Source organism: Lithobates pipiens, unplaced genomic scaffold, assembly GCF_037356315.1.
Source record: "Lithobates pipiens isolate NorthernLeopardFrog02 unplaced genomic scaffold, aLitPip1_a1.2 Scaffold_27, whole genome shotgun sequence".
In the NCBI taxonomy this organism is placed as follows: domain Eukaryota; kingdom Metazoa; phylum Chordata; class Amphibia; order Anura; family Ranidae; genus Lithobates; species Lithobates pipiens.
In genome coordinates, this window is record NW_027507788.1 from 116,177,390 (window position 1) to 116,198,556 (window position 21,167).

General features: G+C 41.2%; 1 protein-coding gene across 1 annotated transcript in view; it reads left to right on the forward strand.

Annotated features, from left to right (window-relative positions):
* The first annotated feature begins 1,176 nt into the window (after window positions 1–1,176).
* Window positions 1,177–21,167, forward strand: part of LOC143932978 (E3 ubiquitin-protein ligase CBL-like) — an 80,274-nt gene continuing 60,283 nt past the window's right edge. The window contains exon 1 of the mRNA XM_077455903.1: window positions 1,177–1,493. Within this exon, the coding sequence (XP_077312029.1) occupies window positions 1,353–1,493 (141 nt within the window). The 5' untranslated portion in view covers window positions 1,177–1,352. The remainder of the gene's footprint in view (window positions 1,494–21,167) is intronic.

Here is a 21,167-nt window from a genome sequence, read left to right on the forward strand (position 1 = left end):
CTTTTTGTAAGACCGTGTCCTGCCTCTCCATTCATTTATTCTCCATAAGACCCTTTTGTAATGGAGACCTGTTTTTTAGGTAGCGCCAATTAACCCGTTAATAATTCAACATTTTCACATTTAACCCCTTGATTGCCCCCTAGTGTTAACCCCTTCCCTGGCAGTGACATTTATACAGTAATCAGTGCATATTTATAGTATATAAATAATTGTATATTTATAATTGTCAGTGGTCCCAAAATAGTATCAAAAGCATCCGATATGTCTGCTGCAATATCACAGTCCTGACAAAAATGGTAGCTCCCCGCCAAACTAGTAAAAAAATAAAATAAAAAAATTATAATAATAATAATAAAAATGCCATAAATCAATAACCTATTTTTCAGATGCTATAACTTTTGTGCAAACCAATCAATATATACTTATTGCGATATATTTACCAAAATAATTGTAGAAGAATACATAGCGGCCTAAACTGAGGAAGAAATTAAAAAAAAAAATTGGGATATTACAGCAAAGAGTAAAAAATATTGTTTTTTTCTAAATTGTCGCTTCTTTTTGTTTATAGCGCAAGAAATAAAACATGATCAAAAACCATCAAAAGAAAACTCTATTTGTGGGGGGAAAATGATCAAAATTCCATATGCGCACAGTGTTGCATGACCGCGCAATTGTCATTCAAAATGTTACTGCCCTGAGAAGGGGGTGAAAATGGCCAGTACTGAGGCAGTTGATAATAAATGAACAATTAAATAGGAAAGGGCAAGCATGGGACCAACTAGTTGCAGGATGCATGAGATAAAGAGGTGTATCAACTTGGAGGTAACTACATCAATCCCTGGTTGAAATATTGGAAGGAAAGGGGAATATGGGACTTTAAATGAAGCCAGGCCACGTGCTTCCATCCCTATCAATATGGTACAAAAGAGAGGGCAAAAGGGTGGGACTTTGGATTCAGACAGAGCTGCTCTGATTGAGAGGTTGTGTAATGAGAACCCTGTCAGGATCCCCTCAGTACACAGATGACGGCCGCACTCTCCTCAGGTCTGCAATGCAAAGCTTCAGCAAGGAAGTAACCAGAGCTCCTCAAGCTTCCCCCTCTTATTGCGCATGCGCGCTCCCCTGCCTCCTCTCCGCAGCACCGCCCTGGGCGGGGCTCCTCTTCCTATTCACCCTGTCCGCGGGCTGTGCGCGCTCCCGGCGCTGAGAAGGCGGAAGTGACGGCGTCGGTGCGGTGCTCGGCCTTGGGAGACTTCTCCCCTCCCTACCCGGCGTTCACTGGGAGGGCCGTGTCCGGGGCTGGCGGTGGCTCTCTCCGGTGACTTCCTCTTCCGAGTGAGCTCTGCGCCACCATGGCGACCAACCTACGGAAAGGCGGAGGACTTATCGGCCTGGTAAAGGACGCTTTCCAGCCGCACCATCACCACCCGACCGCTCAGCCCGGAGCCGTGGACCGGAAGACGGTGGAGAAATGCTGGAAGCTGATGGACAAGGTGGGTTCTCCTCCACCGCTCTATGAGAGGCAGCCTGAGGTTACCCATCACCCGGGACCGAGCTGGGCTACTCTACTGATATGGGGCACAGAGGAGTCACTACTGATATGGAGCACTGTACTGATAGTTTGGGGCACAGAGATGGTACTGTACTGATGAGGAATGCTGTACAGATATGGGGGACAGAGGTGGTACTGCATTGATGGGGGACACAGTACAGATATGGGGGACAGAGGTGGCACTGCATTGATGGGCATTGCATAGATATGGGGAACAGAGGGTTGGGGCACAGAGATGGCACTGTACTGAGGAATGCTGTACAGATTGGGTACAGAGGTGGTACTGTATTGATGGGGGACACAGTACAGATATGGAGGGACAGAGGAGTTGCTGCAAGGGTGGACATTGAGTAGATGTGGAGCACTGTAGTGATAGCGGGCCATAGAGCTCTCATTGTACTGATAGTAGGTTTGGGGCACAGAGGTGGTGCTGTATTGATGGGGGACACTGTACAGAGGTGGTGCTGTATTGATGGGGGACACTGTACAGAGGTGGTGCTGTATTGATGGGGGACACTGTACAGAGGTGGTGCTGTATTGATGGGGGACACTGTACAGAGGTGGTGCTGTATTGATGGGGGACACTGTACAGAGGTGGTGCTGTATTGATGGGGGACACTGTACAGAGGTGGTGCTGTATTGATGGGGGACACTGTACAGAGGTGGTGCTGTATTGATGGGGGACACTGTACAGAGGTGGTGCTGTATTGATGGGGGACACTGTACAGAGGTGGTGCTGTATTGATGGGGGACACTAGTGATATGGGGGTACAGAGGTGACACTACTGATGGGGTATGCATGGGGGACACTGCAAATATGGGGTACAGAAATGTTACTGTATTGGAGGAAACTACAGATATGCAGGTACAGAGGTGTCACTGTACTGATGGGGGGTACTTTACAGGGATGGGAGTACAGAGGTGGTACTGTACTAAGTGCTGTACTGATAATGGGGGTGGAGAGGTGGTACTGTAGTGATGGGCGGGTGGGCTAGGGGCACAGAGGTGTCTGTACTGATGGGGGGGGGGGTTGTGCTGTACTGATATGTGGGCTCACAGATGGCACTCAACCTTGGGGATAGGGCTGGGGGAAGAAGTGGCACTGTACTGATAGGAGGCATGCAGAGCAGGTGATGCTCTGCGTGGGGAAGGAGGTGGCCCGTGTTGTACAGACTGGGGGTTTCGATGAGGCAGGGGTGTCGGTGTCCTACAGACTTTGCTGGGCACACTTTAGTTGATGTACTAAAACTGGTGCAGCTCTGCATAGAAACCAATCCGCTTCCAGTTTTTTGTCAAAGCTTAAGGCCAGGTTCACACATGTAAATTGGATGCAGTTTTCCCTGCATTCAGTTTGTATAAGTGGAGTGTATGACTGACTCTCAGTGGAGCCGTTCACACAGATCTGGGGCAGCCGCAATCCTTTCACACTGAGGAGTTTTCAGGTGTTTTAGCACTAGAAATAGGCTTTGAAAACCACCTCCCATTCATTGCAGTGTGTATTTTCACACTGGGGCGGTGCGCTTGCGGAATGTTAGTCATACTAGCAGCATCTTTGGGGCGGGTTGGGATCGCTGTAAATAGTGCTACCAAAATGCCCTGCCCATTGCAATGAATGGGCATCGCTTCCAAAGCACCTGAAAAGTGTCTTGAAAGCTCCGCAAAACAGCACTTTTTTTTTTCTTCCCATAAAAAGCACTCCACTAGCAGCTAAAAAGCACTGCAAAAATGATCTGCACTTTAGCTCTAATGGCCGGCCACTGCAGTGTGAAAGTAGTCTTAAAAGGGTACTGTGTGTCTTTGGTTCAGATTCAGGTGTGAATTCAGTCTGCATTTTGGACCTGCTTCGATGAACAGGGAAGCACCGGACCCCATGCTGTGAACCACGGCTGCAGCATATGTGAACCCAGTCTAAATGAACAAGCTGAAGTTACAAGCTGATTGGCTACTGTGCACAGCTGCACCAACCAGATTTTACACTCAAGATTTAGTAAATAAACTCCCTTGTGTCGTCTGTGCTGTGTACTACATTTGCTCGTTTTGTTGACTCATTTGTTTTTTTGCTATGCTCATTTTTTGCTTCATTAGTAAATATAAAACCCAACATATATTTAGGTGGAAATACTTTTGCAGGGTTGGACTAATCTTGGCTCCTGAAAGCCAGTTCAATGAAGAATAGTTCAGCTGCTGCTTCCGGTAATTTTATATGTTTTGAGGAAGTCACCAAATGCATTTCTTGCCTCACAGGTTTCTGACTTCCACATCGGCCTGTAACACCCATTTCATATAGTGTTATTGACACTGGGACTGTCCTGTCAGAAAAATGGCAACTAACCACAATTGCACATACCACATCTGTCCTCTGGGTACATCTCCCCATAAGGCACTGCTTGTCAAATTTGCTTTGAATCTAGGAGCTAAAAAAGTTAGCGGCCAGTTTTTTGCCTATTGGACATTTCACCCCTTCCTGCCCAGGCCAATTTTCAGCTTTCAGCGCTGTCACACTTTGAAAGACAATTGAGCGGTCATACAACACTGTACCCTATGCAATTTTTATTTTAACACAAATGGAGCTTTCTTTTGGTGGTATTTACCTGTTGTGCACTGATACGATGCCCTGATTGTCAGTGTGAATGTCCCCTGTCACAGGATAGAGAATTATCGGCTTTCCTTTCCTTAGGCTGTGTCAGTGCTGAGGAAAGGAAATAACAATAACCAGCATTTGTTTGTGATCGGCCCTTAAAAAAAAAACGTAAAAACTGAGTGTGCCCTGGGGTTCTTGGTGGACATCGATGGATGCCCTCCCAGAACTGAATGACCGCACTGTACCCATCTTTCGCTATAGCATGATAAGCAAGTGGGAGGCGGATGTGGATGGCTGATAAAAGCCCCGGTGCCAGGGCACAATTTCCAGTTGCCATAGTGACCTGGCGCCTGTGATTTGTCGAGCCCTGCCATAAGGGAAAGGTGTACTCTGGGCAGTGCAGACTAATGTTACAACAAGCTCTGGAAGGTCATCATACGTTCATAGTTGTACCTAAAATCGAAGTAAAAAATAATATATGCACATGTTTTCGCAGGGGAACATTGTAACTTGTAAGATTTTAATGCATCATAAAATTACACTTGAAGGACAAGCAAAGATCTGCAGTGCTGCCAATGAAATTGTTCTTCTATCTATCTTTTCGCAGTTTACCTGCCATTCTTTGACATATTCCATAGGGTTGAATTCCACCATGTGTAAAATGTGCTTCATGTGGTAAAGTTTAGGTTTTAGCTCTAGAACAGTGGTAATCAAACTTGTGCTCAGGACCCACTAACAGGCCAGTTTTGCAAGATAACTGAAATACATCACAGTTGATATATTTTGCTGGTCAGTGATTGCAGTATTCTAGTCTGCATCTCCCCAAGGTAATGCTTAAAATCTGGCCTGTTAGTGGGTCCTGAGGAAAACAGTTGAGAACCACTGTTCTAGTATGTGTCCAAAAAGGTGCTCCCCACTTGTTCTTTCTGGGGGACTTTTCAGCATCTAAAGGAGAGACTGCAAGCAGGAGACTTTGCGAGAGCGGGAAGAAAGAATTGACACAGGAAGCTTCTTCAGACCATCTTCCCTTCCCCTACGGAGCAGCACCAGGAGCTTGATGATCCTCGCTGTCCTGTTGATGGAAGAAAGAATTGATGCAGCCACACGTGGGATGGAGTTCTACTTCAAGTCATCATCTGAAAGCATCCTGGTTAAGGTGAGCAAAATGAACTGTTTGTATTTTATGTAAGATGTAGTTTTGTGGGAACCACAGACATGTATAGACTGCTTGTGTTATAACAAGGAGTGGATTGTGTTGCTGGTTCCCATAAGATTCATTGCAGTATGGCTCATTATTATATGTGTAGTGCAGGCAATGTGTGTTTAAAACTTCCATACGCAGGTCTGTTCATCATTCCACCACTTCTGTTACTGTTGTGATTTCTTTAGGTGCAAAGAAACACCACACACTATTGACTGTTGTTGGAATAATTAAGGGTAGATTATATTGGTTTTAGGAGAAACCAGTGCAGAGTTACTGTCACTGGTTTATAGATGAAGCAGTGGAAATCAATTGCACGTACTGTAGATATTGGCAATATATGTTTGTATTTGCACCCCCTGGTCTCTGCTATGGTTGGTTAATTAAATTAACCATTACTATATATAAATAAAAAAGATGAGTGGGCATACTGATATAACACAATAAATTGAAAAGGATGCTACATAAAGATGGAGGGGAATAGCACTATGCTTTTCCCAGTTCTCAGAGACAACACATGTAAGTGAAGCATCCAACCCAGGGATCTGGAAGAAAAACTGATCATATTCTTCAGGGTTTCTTTTCCCTTTCTTGGTTTCACAAAATGTGAGGTGTTCTGTTGAAGTGTGGGGGCTCTGAGATGTAATCTTCCAACTGTTTGTGGCAGTAGCTCATGGTTTTTCTTAGCTGACCCCCTTTAAAAATATATGTGCATTTTATAGGTTGTGGAGTTGCTCTAGGTATTAAAGTCTAGAATGCTGCCACTGCCAGCTATTGGGATGCACAAATATGTTGCTGTGTGATGGAGGGATTGGGCTAGTCTATGGAGACTGATGCCATATTATATAGACTGCAGTGTCTGGTGCAAAGTATTGTTGGCTTTAAAGGCCAAGTTCATCTTTGTTCGCTGCCATTTTTTTCCATTATAGATTCCAGCCCCCATATGTATTAATGTACTTCTTTTGCAAAAATCCGCTTTCCATTTATTTTACACATGCTTGACTTGCTCTCATAGCTGTTTAAAAACACTGCTCCATAACTTCTGCCTTACTTTTTGATCAGACTCTAGGGCATGACACAGGAAGGAGTTGACCTGCTGATCTCATTAGCACACACCCTGCAACATCCACCCTCAGATTGGTCAACTCCTTCCTGTGTCATGACCTAAAGTCTAATCCGGAAGTAAGGCAGAAGTTATGGAGCAGTGTTTTTAGAAGGCTATGAAGAGAGTAAGGTAAGTGTGTAGAATAAATGGAAAGCGGTTTTATTTTTGCAAAATAAGTACATAGGGAGCAGAAATTTAAAGGGGGGGGAAAAAAGTCGCTGACTTTTGAGACACGGGAGTGTACCTGCCTCAGTAAAGACAACCTCCCCCTGTTAAGTGCCCATTTTTTATCACATTTAGATGGCATTGGCAAGAAATAGGCTATTATACATGTGTAGCAGAATAGTCTGTTACTGTGTAGGGAATATTTTGAACTGCAGAAGATGGATCAAATGTTTTAAAAATACTAATGCGCTACACCTAGTAGTTAACTATACGACTAGATAAATAAATTAATATAATATACACAGGAAGCAGCCAGCAAAAAGATGGAGATGGATCACTGCTCTGTTGGGGCCTTGGAGATGTGAAAGGGCGGCAGACCTGATCTCCAGTGTGCTGCTGGCAAAGGGGATATTGAAATCAGGGATGCGCTGATGTGTGTGGGGGTGTTTTTTTTTTTTTTTTTTTTTTTTTGTGTGCAGCAATGGGCAAACCGTTTATCAAAAAATGTTATCACAACACGTATGTTAAAAGTACTTAATACATCTTGCCTTTTTAAATCTAAAATTTTTTTTTTAATACTGTGATCACACAGGAGTGGTGGGGGACCCTGCATGCGATTCGGACAGGCATAGCACCACATTCCTGTTCAAATCGCACTGCAAAGGTATTCGTTTTGGGTATTGCGAACATTTGTAAGAGTATTGGTGCAAGTACTTTGTATCAGCACTGATACTGGTATCGGTGCAACCCTAATTTAAAATGGTGCCGAAATGTTAGTATAAATTGAAAACTTACATTTTTCAGCTCCCTCCAAAACATGAAAGAAAAAGCTAAATTGCACTTGGGCTTTAAAAAAATAAAATATAGAATCTTCAGTTGTGCTCTCCCAGTAAAAATGACTTCCTCACTGGTGTGCTGACCGTATTGTTGTGGTACTTTGAGTCACTGACCTGAAACAAGATGACTTCTGACATTTCTGACTTTCCTGTATTCTGCATGCTTCTTCTAATCCAGTGATTTTTGGAAGTTTAAAAATATTTGAATCCTCATACCAGCCAGTCAAGTAGCATTGAATGACTGTTGTCAATGTCATACACACGTCACCCCAGCAAGGCCTATTTATAAAGCCCATTCACACCAGGGTGGTCCATTGTGGTAAACTTAACTCAAGTAACATGCTAACAAGCATTGGCAGCCTATTTATTCAAATAGCCTGCCAAAGGTACCACAACGGATCTAAAATTTTACCTGCTATATTTTGTGAAATACACACAAGTGTATTAAGGTGCCACTCCGATAACCGTGCACCACGCACATATTGGGCCCTAAAGCTTCTGGTGAGGTTCTGCTCGTTCTCTTCTGGGAGTAAATGGGGAATTTGTCAGCTGCATTGGCATCTTGCATGTGTTAACTTGTATGCGTAGATATGAATGGTTTAATTTCCCCCCGTGTAAACTACTAATCTCATCGCTCCCCTTGTAAGAGATCAGCAAGGGCAGATATGTTGGAAGTTCAGCCTGGGTGACCACTATGGCTTCCACAATAGATGAAGAGTGAACATAGTAATACTAGGACAGGAAGTGTTTGCAAGATGCCGGGTGAAAAATTAATGTAGCAACCTCGTCTAAGGACTGATAAGCTGCATTTAAAATTTTTCAATTTTTGGGCTTAAATAAGCTTCACTCTCCCCATTTATTTTGTTTACATTGGATTCCTCAACAGTGCCTTGAGTCCAGAGGTGTGACAAGCATCAATGCCTTGCACTACTACAGCACAATGCTGGGTTATAGTGGGTGTGAGACTTCCACCCCCTACAACATTTTTAACTTCTATTTGGCGTCACAACCTATGAATTGCACACCCAGGACAGTTTTTAGTGCCTTGTTTTAGGTTGAGACTCTTTGCAAGTGGCACGCTTGAAGGTTGTCATCTAGAGTCGTCTGGTGTGAAGATTCAGGCTCCAATCATCATACTGGGCTTAAAAAAAAAAAAAGCCTGTTCCCTTGGCAGAAAAAAACTCATATAGAGCAATTACTTTGTATGTTTATGTGTTTCTTTTTCCTGCAAGTAAGCTCCAATCAGAAATGACCTGAGACAGCTGCTCCGCCCCATCCACAGCTCAGCGTGCCAGTGTGGGGGGGGGAGCAGTGACTGACAGTCGGAGGCTCTCTGCCCGCTGAGCTCGGATAACGGAGCGATTGGTGTTCGATCACTCGGTTCTCAGTGCAGGGGCCTTGGGACAGATGCAGCATTGCACCGATGCTGCATCCACCGAGGTAAGTATGAATCTCAAAAAAGAAAAAAAATCCTTTTACTTCTCTCAAGCCAAAAATATATATATATATATATATATATATATATATATATATATATATATATATATATATATATATATATATATATATATATATATATATATATATATATATATATATAATTTAAACCAATAGAACTCGGATCATTGAGGTCAGACATCGCATGTGATATCTATATAATTGGAACTACCTGGTTAGAGATTTTATATATATATATATTATATTATCTATAGTGGAATAATGTGATCTTCTGGAATTACATGCTGTTGATTGAACGCACAAACCTGATTGTAGAACGTCTGAAGTTTTGTTTGGACATGTTCTGTCATATTGAAGACTTTTCAGTGTCCAGCCAAACTGCTTTCTCAGCTATGGGTACTGGGAAAATTTGATGGTGATCAGATTAAGGTGCTTGAGGAAGCTGTTTGGAGAAACACTGAAAAGTGTAAAACAAAATGAATTCATTTGTTTTATATAGTGGAAGTCCTGAAAACACGGTGCAGGACCAAGTGAGATCACTTTAAAAGAGATTTCCAGATACAAAATATGCAAAAAGTGCTGCGGCAGCATTGTATTACATTTTTCTTAGTAGTATTCTAGGATTGTTGGAGTAAGTATGCACAAACTGTTAAACTTTTTCATGTGTATTTTAAAAATGTTTTTTCTTGGTACCAACAGTAACTGGCATGCCAGGAAAGGAGCCGTTAACCATGGAATTGTCTTCAGGACAAAGCATACGACTTGCCTTGTTTGCATCTGCGCAGGAACATTGTTCATGGTGGTGGTAACACTGCCCTTAGTTCAAGAAGACTACTCACAACTGCCCAGAGAACTTGTGCCACTGGTGGTAGAGGCCTTTGAAGCAGCCACAGGGGGATTGCACAGAACTGTAGCAAACTATTTTCAAATGATATATGAAAGAAAATTTAGAATTTATTTTTCCAGCCTGGTTTCACGCATGGCAGAAGTACAAAAGGGTTTTGGTGGTTGCTGCCACCAATTGCATCAATTAACCCTCTTCCAATGTGTTTTTTTTTTTTTTTTTTTTCCCGTTTTTTTTTTTTCTTTTCTCTGAATCGAAATTCATGGCTTATTCCAGTAACACTGTTACAGGTTGTTTGAAAAAATAAAGATTATCTTTATTGGACAAAAAAATAAAAAATAAAAGTGAGTTTGTGTGTTTCTCTTCTCCCCCCCCCCCCCTTTCTTCTGCGGCGCATATACAATATCAATTATTTTCACAGATCTTATTTACAAGGGAACTAATATCTAAACATGGTTAGTAATTGCAGAACTGAATACAGAGGCTTTGCCTGCTTGAGCGTTCTAATTTTGTTTTTCAAATGGCACAAATTAGAACTGTACGATTAATCGTTAGTACGATCTTAATACAGCATTTCCCTGATTCATGGTAAACAAGAGCAGAGCTGTCAAAAGGACAAAATAACTCAACCAGCAAATATTTATCAACAGTGATAAAGAGAAACTATGTAACTCATGGTTCTTTTAGATCAAAGAAATTAACTTCTGTCTGTAAATGAAGTCAGTTTAACTAGACTAAACCCTTTTTTGACACTGGTTGCTTACAAGTTAAAAAATTATCTGTATTTTCGCTAGAAAATTACTTAGAACCCCCAAACACTTTTTTTTTTTTTTTTTTTTTTTTTTTAAAGCAGAGCTTGGTGAATGGAGATTGTTGCACTGCATTTGTGTATCGTACTTTCAAAAGCAAATTTTTAGGAAAAAATATATACTTGAATAAATTACAACTAAACAGTAAAGTTAGCCTATTTTTTTTTTTTGTGTATAATGTGAAAGATATTACGCCATGAGAATTGTGATCTTTATGCTAGGCAAAAAAATTTGTGACGCTCATTTTATTCAGAATTGTGCAGCTCTAACACAAATATTTTAGAGAGGACAGCCTGTTTTCTAACTAAGCTATGTGGTGTTTTTTTTTTTTTTTGTATCTCAATATTTTTAAATCGCTAGCTACGTATCACCAAAAATAGATTCAGGAGTGGCACAGGTCCACCTAACTGTTTGGCAAATAAACATTAATTTTAAAACCTACAGGTGCATCTCAAATTTGAATATCATCAAAAAGTTCATTTATTTCAGTAGTTACTTTCAAAAAGTGAAACTATCTATTATATAGATTCATTATACAGAGTGATATATTGCAAGCATTTTTCTTTTAATTTTGATGATTATGGCTTATAGCTACTGACCCCCCAAAATTCCGTATCTCAGAAAAGAATAGTGCATAAGACCAATAAAAGGGAGTGTTTTTTTTTTTTTTTTAATAAATACAAGTAGTAAGTGTTGGCTTACTGAAAAGCATCTCCATGTACAATATGGTATGCACTCAATTCTTTGTTGGGGATCCCTTTTGCATAGATTACTGCATTAGTGAGGCGTGGTATGGAGGGCATCAGCCTGTGGCACTGCTAAGGTGTCATGGAAGCCCAGCTTGCTTTGATAAGTGGCCTTTAGCTCATCTGCATTGCTGTCTGGTGTCTCTCGTCTTCCTCTTGACAACACCCCACAGCTTCTCTATGGGGTTTAGGTGGGATTGCTGGCCAATCAAGCACAGTGATACCATGATCATTAAACTAGGTATTGGTACTTGTGACAGTATGGCCCGGTGCTACAAAATGAATTCAGCATCTCCCTAAAGCCGATCAGCAGAGGGACGCATGAAGGGCTCTAGAATTTCCTGGTGGAGGGCTGTGCTGACTTTGGACTTGATAAAACACAGTGGACCAACACCAGCAGATGACATGGCTCCCCAAATCATCACAGACTGTGGAAACTTCACACTGGACCTCATGCAACTTCGGTTCTGAGCCTCTCCACTCTTCCTTCAGCCTCTGGGACATTGATTTCCAAATAAAATGCAAAATGTACTTTCATCCCATAAGAGGACCTTTAGACCACTGAGCAACATTCCAGTCCTTTTTCTCCTTGGCCCAGCTAAGACGCTTTTGATATTGTGTCTGATTCAGGAGGGGCTTGACACGGGGAATGCCACAGTTGCAGCCCATGTCCAGGATACAGCTGTGTGATTGCTCTTGAAGCACTGACACCAGCCGTAGTCCACTCCTTGTGAATCTCCCACAAATTCTTGAATGGGCTTTGCTTCAGTGTCCTCTCAAACCTGCGATTATCCCGGTTGCTTGTACACCTTTTTCTACCACACCATTTCCTTCCATTACACTTTCTTTCGGTCTGCTTGGATACAGCACTCTGTGAACAGTCGGCTTCCCCCCCCCCCTCTTTAGCAATGACCTTTTATGTTAATGACTCTTCTGGACAACTGTCAAGTCAGCAGTCTTCCCCATGATTGTGTAACCTACTGAACCAGACTGAGACCATTTAAAGGCTCAAGAAACCTTTACAGGTGTTTTGAGTTAATTATCTGATTAGTCTACAATATTGAACTGTTTCACTATTTTTATTTTACTATTTACCAATTTTCTGAGATACTGAATTTTTGGTTTTCACTAGCTGTGAGCTATAATCATCAAAATTAAAAAACACGCTTGAAATAGATCAAACAAATCAATCCTATATAAGTTTCACTTTTTCAAACGAATTACTGAAATTCACTTTTTGATATTCTCATTTTCTGAGATGCACCTGTATAATCTTAAATTAGTAATTTGTCCAAAATCATTGTAGTTCCTTTTTAACCAATTTTATTATCCTGCTCTAGCCAAAGGACGGCTACAGCGTGATGCTATAGTTCTAGGAGGGCGTCCATAGATGTCCTCCCAGAACCCTGCCCCCCGGGCCACGCATCGGGTATGCTCTGTGACTTTTGTGTTCTTCAGACAGAACTGATCGCATGTAAACAGACTTGCCAGTTATCGGCAGTGGGTAAATCATGCGCTGTCTGTGTGAGGGAAAGGGTGCCGATAACTGCCAAGGTTGTCGGCACACTATTTACACTGCAGCCCCATCAGCGCACATCAGTGAAGAAGAAAAAATATTTTTTTGCTAAATTTTATAACTAAAACTTAAAAGGTGTGTGTAATAAAAAAAAAAAAAAAAAAAAAAATATATATATATATATATATATATATATATATATATATATATATATATATATATATATATATATATATATATATAATATAATATAATTTTTTTTTTTTTTAAGAATCATGCTTACCTTGGTGGGTGCAGCATTGGTCCCCCGGCTCCTCTAACACTGAGAACTGAGCAGTCGGACACGATTGATCGCTCGGTTCTCAAAGCTCCCTGAGCAAAGTGCTGCTGCCCCTCCACTCACTGGAGCGCTCAGCTGTGGAGGGGGCGAGAGAGGTTGGCTCAGTGTTGCATGACTGTGCAATTGTCATTCAAAGTGCGACTGCTCTGAAAGCTGAAAATTGCTGCTTTTGTGGCGTCAACCATTTGTGCTATTTGTCTAGCAATGAATGGTCATCAACTTTACTAGTTTAGCTGAGCTACTAAAAATGGCTTAGCCTTGTTCTGTCACTTAAATGGGTTGTAAATGAATTTTTTTTTTTTATTTTTATTTTTTTTAAATAACAAGCATGTTATACTTGCCTCCTCTGTGCAAGGGTTTTGCACAGAGTGGCTCCCGATCCTCCTCTTCTTGGGTCCCCCTCAGTGGCGCTCCTAGCTCCTCCCCACATGGAGTGCCCCTCGGAGACCCGCATTCTAAGGGGACACCCGTGCGGCACGCTCCTGAGTCCTGCTGCATCCATTGACAGACAGCAGGATTCCGCCCAGCCCCGGCTCCTGAGTCACTGGATTTAATTGACAGCAGCAGGAGCCAATGGCTGCGCTGTTATCAATCTATCCAATGAGGACCCGAGACAGTGGCTGGAGCTGCTGTGCTCGTCCCTGTCGATGGAATGATGGGGTTCACGAAAGTAAGAGGGTCTCGGGAGCTGCTGTGCTACACAAGGTTTTTCACCTTAAAGTGGAGGGCCACCCTGAAAAAAAAAATACATTAAAAATTAAAAAATAAAATGGAATTTTTTTTTTTTTTAAACTTACCAGAAATGCCTGTTGCTAGGCACATCATCCTAATCTGCCTCTTCCTCCTCTGGAGATCTTCTTTTTTTCTCTCCTCCGTGCGGCATCTTCTGGGTAATGGGTCGTGCTGTGTTCTGGGAACTGTGTGTCCCAGAACACAGCGCGCCCCATTCACAAAGCGCTGCGCAGTAGGAAACGGGCAGTGAAGCCGCAAGGCTCCACTGCCTGTTTCCCTTAGTTGAAATGGCAGCGCCGAGAGCCAAGGGACGAGTCAGCCTCGGGCGGCCGACATTGCGGGCGCCCTGGATAGGCAAGTGTGTTTATTAAGTCAGCAGCTACAGTGTTTGCAGCTGCTGACTTTTAATATATATTTTTTTTAAACCGGCCCTCCTCTTTAACGCATTAAGGTGAGAAACAACCCCTTTAACTATTGTAACATTTTGTTTAAGTTTAAAATGAATTTTTTTTTTTTTTGTTCAAAATGTAACTGTATTCCTTTCTACATATTTCAATTTGTAATCTACTTCTTATTAATCGGAACAATCTTGAAAGTTTTTGTAAACGTACTTTGTGAAGATCCCCGGACATTTTCTTTTTGAAGTGTGACATGTAGTCGCTCTGCCCTGTGATAAGGCACTTCTGTTTTACACATTTCAGAGCCTTCCATCTGAACTACAGAGGTGCTGAGAGTAGCAGTTTCAGGCAGCAGAGCCAGTTCAAGGATCACTGTGTGCAGGCAGAAAGCTACTATGGGATATTTAGTCTATAAAATAGATGGCGGAAGAAAAGCTGTAGTCATGGCATGAATGTAGATTTGTCAAGTAAGCGTATATTAGACTGTCAAAAACAAATTGGTATTTTTTTTTTTTTTTTTTCCACAGTGCTGATGATCTAAAACCAAAATGTATGTTGTGATCATAAAACTCCTTTAGGCAGGCAGCTGTGTGGATCGTCTACATCTGATTTACTGGAAATGTCCAAAATGTTTCTATTTAAAAAAAAAAGTGATAACGTAAATAAATCGCTGCTTGGCTGCCCTGATGCTTACTGAACACAGGAGATTGCCCACCACACAGATCACCCACCTAATGTGGATGCCATTCAAAGAACGCTTTACATTTTCACAATGCCTGCAAAGCTTTCTCTGGATGAGGTGGAGATCGTGATGTCACCATCCTGCTTTTCCACCTTGTCAAAAATGCAAAGCGTTTGCTACGTGGTGCCTGTACCAAGCAAGCCAATTCATCTGTTCACAATGCAGCAGGGCAGCTGTTCGGCACAGCACCTGGAAGCGAGTGGCGATCACTGGAGTAGCTGTGCCTAGTACAACAATCTCCAGCTTCCACAAGGATCGCCAAGCTATGGTAGTTGCATAGTTACACTAGTCCAAGCACCAGTAACTATATAAAACTATACCAGATCTGGAATTCATCTCTAAAGTAAAGATGTCAAAAGAAATATGAGGGGATACTGCTATAGGGGGCTCACCTACTTCTAAGAATGTGAAAATGCTTTTCACCTGTCTTCTGTGTTTAGCCAATGGCTTCAAGTGTTAAAGCTGATTACCACGACGTTTGAAGCTTAAATATTTTGACCATTACCTTCACTACCTGCTGTGTGCTTTGTATAACCTCCGCTACATTCAGTATACAGCGCTATGTTCTGGCATCGGGATGGGAGCTCTCAGTCCCACTCCTGGGACAACATTTTAAACATAGTACAGTGACTGTTTTTTTTTTTTTTTTTGTGTCACTATTGATGATCATGTCAGATTGCCTGCCATACTATCACAGGCCCACTATAATTCACTGATCACCACCATATATTAGTATTTAAAAAACATCCATTATATATAGACTTATTGTGACCTTTTAAAAAAAAAAAAAAGTAGCAGAATATATTTTTGGCCTAAATTCATAAAGAGGTTAATTGATTAAAAAAAAAATTTTAATTGAACAATATTGGCAAGTAGTTGCAAAACATTACTTTCCAACAGTGGGACCCCCTGCTCTGAAATTGTCATAAGATTATTGGCGTTTACTACAAGGATCCTGTCAAAGGAGGGGGTCCTATATGTGAGAATATGCTAAGATGACCCAGTATGGCAACAGATTAACATTCATATACCCACACTGACGTGGGAGGAAGTACACAGAGGAAATCACACGATATAGGGGAAAAGCATGTTCGACCTGATTTATATTAGAAACATCTTTTGAGGTGAGAGCGGTATAACACTGGTGGGGGGATAGGAGCGATACAAATACAACAACCCTAGAGTATTCACCAGTGGAAGAGATTGATATAAAATGGACACAGGATACTAGTTTGTTTTTTTTTGTTTGTTTTTTAGTGTATATATTTTTAATAATTTTTAAGAAAATGTGTTTTACTTAGTGAAAAAAGTTTTTTTTTTCTGATCATAAAAAAAATTCATATATTTGTATGGATTACACATTTGTTTTGTTTTGCACACAATGTACTTTATTGAATATATGAGATCTACACATGCAAGGATTGCACATATTTGTTTTGATCTTCACGCATTGCACTTTATTGTACGTATGAGATTTGCACATTGTAAGGATTGTACAGATAAAGATTGGTAATTCATGTTGCGCAGGCACAGTTTCCTGATTTAATCTTATTGAAATATGTTTTATAACGGGAAAAAAAAAATGCGCTAGAGAATATAAATCTAAATTTATCATCTTTATTTATTTTTTGATGCAAAAAAATAAGAAGCCCAGTGGTGATCAAATACCACCAAAGGACAGCTCTATTTGTGGGGGAAAAAATATGACATAAATGTAATTTGGGTACAGTATTTCATGACCACACAATTGCAAGCTAAAATAGCACAGTGCCAAATAGCAAAAAATGCCCTAGTCATGAAAGGGCAAAATCTTCCGTAGCTCAAGTCATTACGTGGGCAAGCTGAAGCAAGTATGCATTATGGCAGTGGCTGCAGTTAAAAAACAAAACAAAAAAAAACATGTATATGACTTTGTGTTTACTACAAGATCATAAAATACTCTTGCAGGCTTTTAGAATTCTGTTCAAAATGTTAGCAATCTCAGATCTGTGATATTGTGGTAATTTCTGTCTGCACAATTTATGCATTTTAGTTTTTTCTTTGTGTTGTGAGAGAATGTAAGTGGGAATGAGACAATGCCCTAAATCAGGGGTAGGCAACCTCGGCACGCCAGCTGTGGTGAAAATACAAATCCCATCATGCCTCTGTCTCTAGAAGTCATGCCTGTAATTGTCAGGGTCTTGCAATGTCTCATGGGACTTGTAGTTTCACCACAGCTGGAAGACTGAGGTTACCTACCCCTGTCCTAAATTAAACCATGAACCTAAAATTAAGGATTGCTCATTGTGCTATGTAATCTAAAATTACGTTTATGTGGTATCCTATTAGAAAAGTCTGGTCAACTTTATTTTGTACAAAATCTCTATTGCAAATTTACATAAAAAAATGGTGTTGAAAAAGAATATACAAAAGTGCATTTGTTTTTGTAATGTTTGTTTTCCTAATTTTAAAGCCTAGGAGATCATATATATGTTGAGTTCTTCTTCCACAATAAATCCTTTATCTGTCTTAACAAAGGAAATGTTGGGGCGAACTACAGAAGATAAAATGTGGTCAAGTACAGAGCCAGCGCATCTCAACTTAAAAAAAAAAAAAAAAAAAGGCGCAGGGACTGAGAGGTGGTTAAAGAGGAACTTGTGTGTGTGTGTGTGTGTGTGTGTTTGTTTTTTTTAGTCAGAAACTACAAATACTGTAGGCTGCTGACTTTTAGGAAATGGGCTCTCACCAGCCGAGGGATCCAGAGCAGTCTTCACCGGATCCCTGGCACCACCAGCAGTAGGAAGCCAGCTGTGACTTTCTGCTGTTGCGCTGCCAGCTCCCTACTAAGACCTCACTGCGCTGATTGGTTCCACAGCCTCGTGGGACATAACGTGTCCTAGGAGCTTATGGGTGGGGAGAAGGCGAACATGGAAGCGGGTGCCCACTCCACTCTCAATGAAAGTTATCAAGTACAGAGCCAACAACTCATGCTAATGAAAAGGCACAGGGACTGAAGTGGTTAAAGAGGAACTTCAGAACTAAGTGAAGGTCTGCTTTTAAGTTCCTAAAATACACTCCTGAGATGGAGTCTCACTGAAGAGGCCGGGGTGCATGTAGTGTCTTGCAACATCTGTCTAGGACATATGCTAAATTCTTGGTGACTCTGAGAGCGTACGCATTTTAGGTTGATCTCTTTTATGGTTTCCCATGCATTCCCATGAATCATCTGGTTCCCCCCCCCCTCTTTTTAGAAATTGTTGTATCTTTTATTCTCTAAGTACAGAAATAAAAATGACCAAATATATTTAAAAACCATGGTAGACGCCAGATGTTGACATATTCCTTTTGGCACAGCTTTCCTTTTAATCTGAAAAAGCCCTTGTAGTAAAGATTTAATTTTACAGCTTGAAGTTAAACATATTATTCTTCCAACTACTCAAGTCCTTTGCACAAAAAGTGAAATTCTGGAAGTACATTTTTGCAGAGGTCTCCCTTGCCCTCCCCAGCACCCATAGTAGTTAAAATGGACCGTTCAAGTCTGCATGTCTAAATTCCAGACATATAATATTTAAACATATACAGTACATTTTTTTTTTTTTTTGTAAATAAAGCTATACCATTCAAAAAGTGGTCCTTGAGCTCTAGTTAAAGTGGCTGTAAAGGTAGAAGGCATTCTCTGCATTAAGGTAAAAAAAACCCTGTGTGCCACTGCCAACCACCCCGCCCACCTCCTTGTACTTGAGCCCAATCTCAATCCAGCACTGTGCCCGAGAGCAGCAGCTCTCCGCTTTCTCTCACTTCACTGGATGTGGAGGCATCATCAAAGCCATTTACAATCACTTTAGGTGAATTTACCTATGCTGAGAGGTTGTCTGTGTGCTGCAGGCAAGAGGAAGCATTATGCGCTGTACACACGATCCAAAAATCGTACGAAAAATGCTGCATTCAAATCGATCGTGCGATAATTGGATCGTTAGTACAGAGCTTTTGAGAAACAATCAGGATAGTTCATCTGATATTATTCTATCCGACATGCATGGAAATTTTTTTCATACAATGCCAGATTTTACCATTTTCGTTTAACCACTTGCCGACCAGCGCACGACGATGTACATCGACAGAATGGCACGGGCAGGCAAATGGGCGTACATGTATGTCCCTTTTAAATTTGCCGCCCTGCCATCGGGGGCGCACCCCCGCGCTGGTCGGGACCCCCGTGAGTCCGGTCGCGGGACCCGCGGACTCGATCGCCGCGGGCATCCCCACGATCGTCTCACGGAGCGGCCAAATGAAGAAATGCCGTTGTAAACAGCATTTCTTCATTCTGCCTAGCAACTAGTGACGCTGATCTCTTCATGTGATTGGAGCAGAGATCAGTGTTCACTAAATGAAAGCCCAACCCCCCCACAGTTAGTAACACACCCCTAGGAACACTTAACCCCTACACTGCCACTCAGTGGTTAACCCCTTCACTGCCAGTGTTATTTACACAGGAATCGCTGCATTTGTATAGCTGTGATTACTGTATAAATGACAATGGTCCCAAATATGTGTCAAAAATGTCCGATGGGTCCCCCACAATGCCGCAGTCACAATAAAAATCGCTGATCGCCACCATTACTAGTAAAAAAAAATAATAAAAAATTATTATTAAAAATGCTATAAAACTATCCCTATTTTGTAAACGCTATAACTTTTGCGCAAACCAATCAATAATCGCTTATTGCGATTTTTTTTTTATTTTTTTACCAAAAATATGTAGAAGAATACGTATCGGCCTAAACTGAGGGAAAATTTTTTTTTTTTTTATATATTTTTGGGGGATATTTATTATAACAAAAAGTAAAAAATAATGTGTTTTTTTTCAAAATTGTCGCTCTATTTTTGTTTATAACGCAAAAAATAAAAACCGCAGGGGTGATCAAATACCACCAAAAGAAAGCTCTATTTGTGGGAAAAAGACGTCAATTTTGTTTGGGAGCCACGTCGCACAACCGCGCAATTGTCAGTTAAAGCGACGCAGTGCCGAATCGCAAAAAGTGGTCTGGTCTTTGACCAGCAAATTGGTCCGGTCTGAAAGTGGTTAATCAGTAGCGCTGTTGTTAGAAAATGCAATACAAATGCATTACAACACATTACAAGAATTTTTGTGACTTTAGTAAATTGATCAGATTCGATGTGAGATTAGCATGCAAAAAAAAAGTGTGATGTTTCATCAGATAATCTCATTCTGTTTACGGGGCATTAGTGTACCATCTCAATGTGAGCACTCGACTGCCACATTGTGACGTTAAAGCATTTGAGAGCTGTACAGGTACCAGGATTTACATGGATGTGTCCTCTTTGGGTCATAAAGGAGATGCCCACCTTGCATAGTATTTGGAAAAAGATAGTCTTGTGCTAGAAAGCAAAGCAGATTGAGGCATTGTCAGGGGAGAACTATGATCCTGAGAGGTTCTAAAACGTGCATGTGTTACTCTTGCACATGACTTAGCATGCGAGTATGTAACATGAATAAAATATGATGCTATATATGAAAAAAAAATATATATATATCTTGAGGTCAGGCCAGAAGTTTTTTGCTTCCCAGATTGATTTTGTATGGGCTGCCTGAACATGGTTGGATCTATGGGTAGCCTATAGAGTTCTTTGCAGCTGGCTAGCGCTTGAACAGACTTGCTCTAGTAAATGATTAGGAGTGCTCTGGGTCTACTACCTGCCACTCAAGAAGTCTATTCTAAAATGTCTGCCTGATTTTGGGTACAGCAACTTAAACTGGGTTAAGATTTCTAAACAGGTCTTCACCTCAGCGTTGTGGTTATAATATGCAGGTGGCTTCCTTCTGTCTGTTTTGAGTGTACCAGTGTACCATTGTACTTTGGGGGGGCTGCCTACATTGCTGCTGTGCATCCTTTAGGCTTCATGTACACGGGTCGTTGTTCAACCTCTCCTGAACAATTCATTTAACTGGACAGCAAGAAACTGGCATCTAAAAACGTCTGTTTAGCCGCGTTTACATCTAGAAGTTTTTCATTTTTGCCCATTTAAAAAAAAAAAAAAAAATCCTGTAAACTAAACATCAGTTGCTGCGTTTGGCATTTGAAAAGCCTCTAAACACAACTGCCTAGAAACGACTAAATGAACCTGTGTACATGTAATAAAA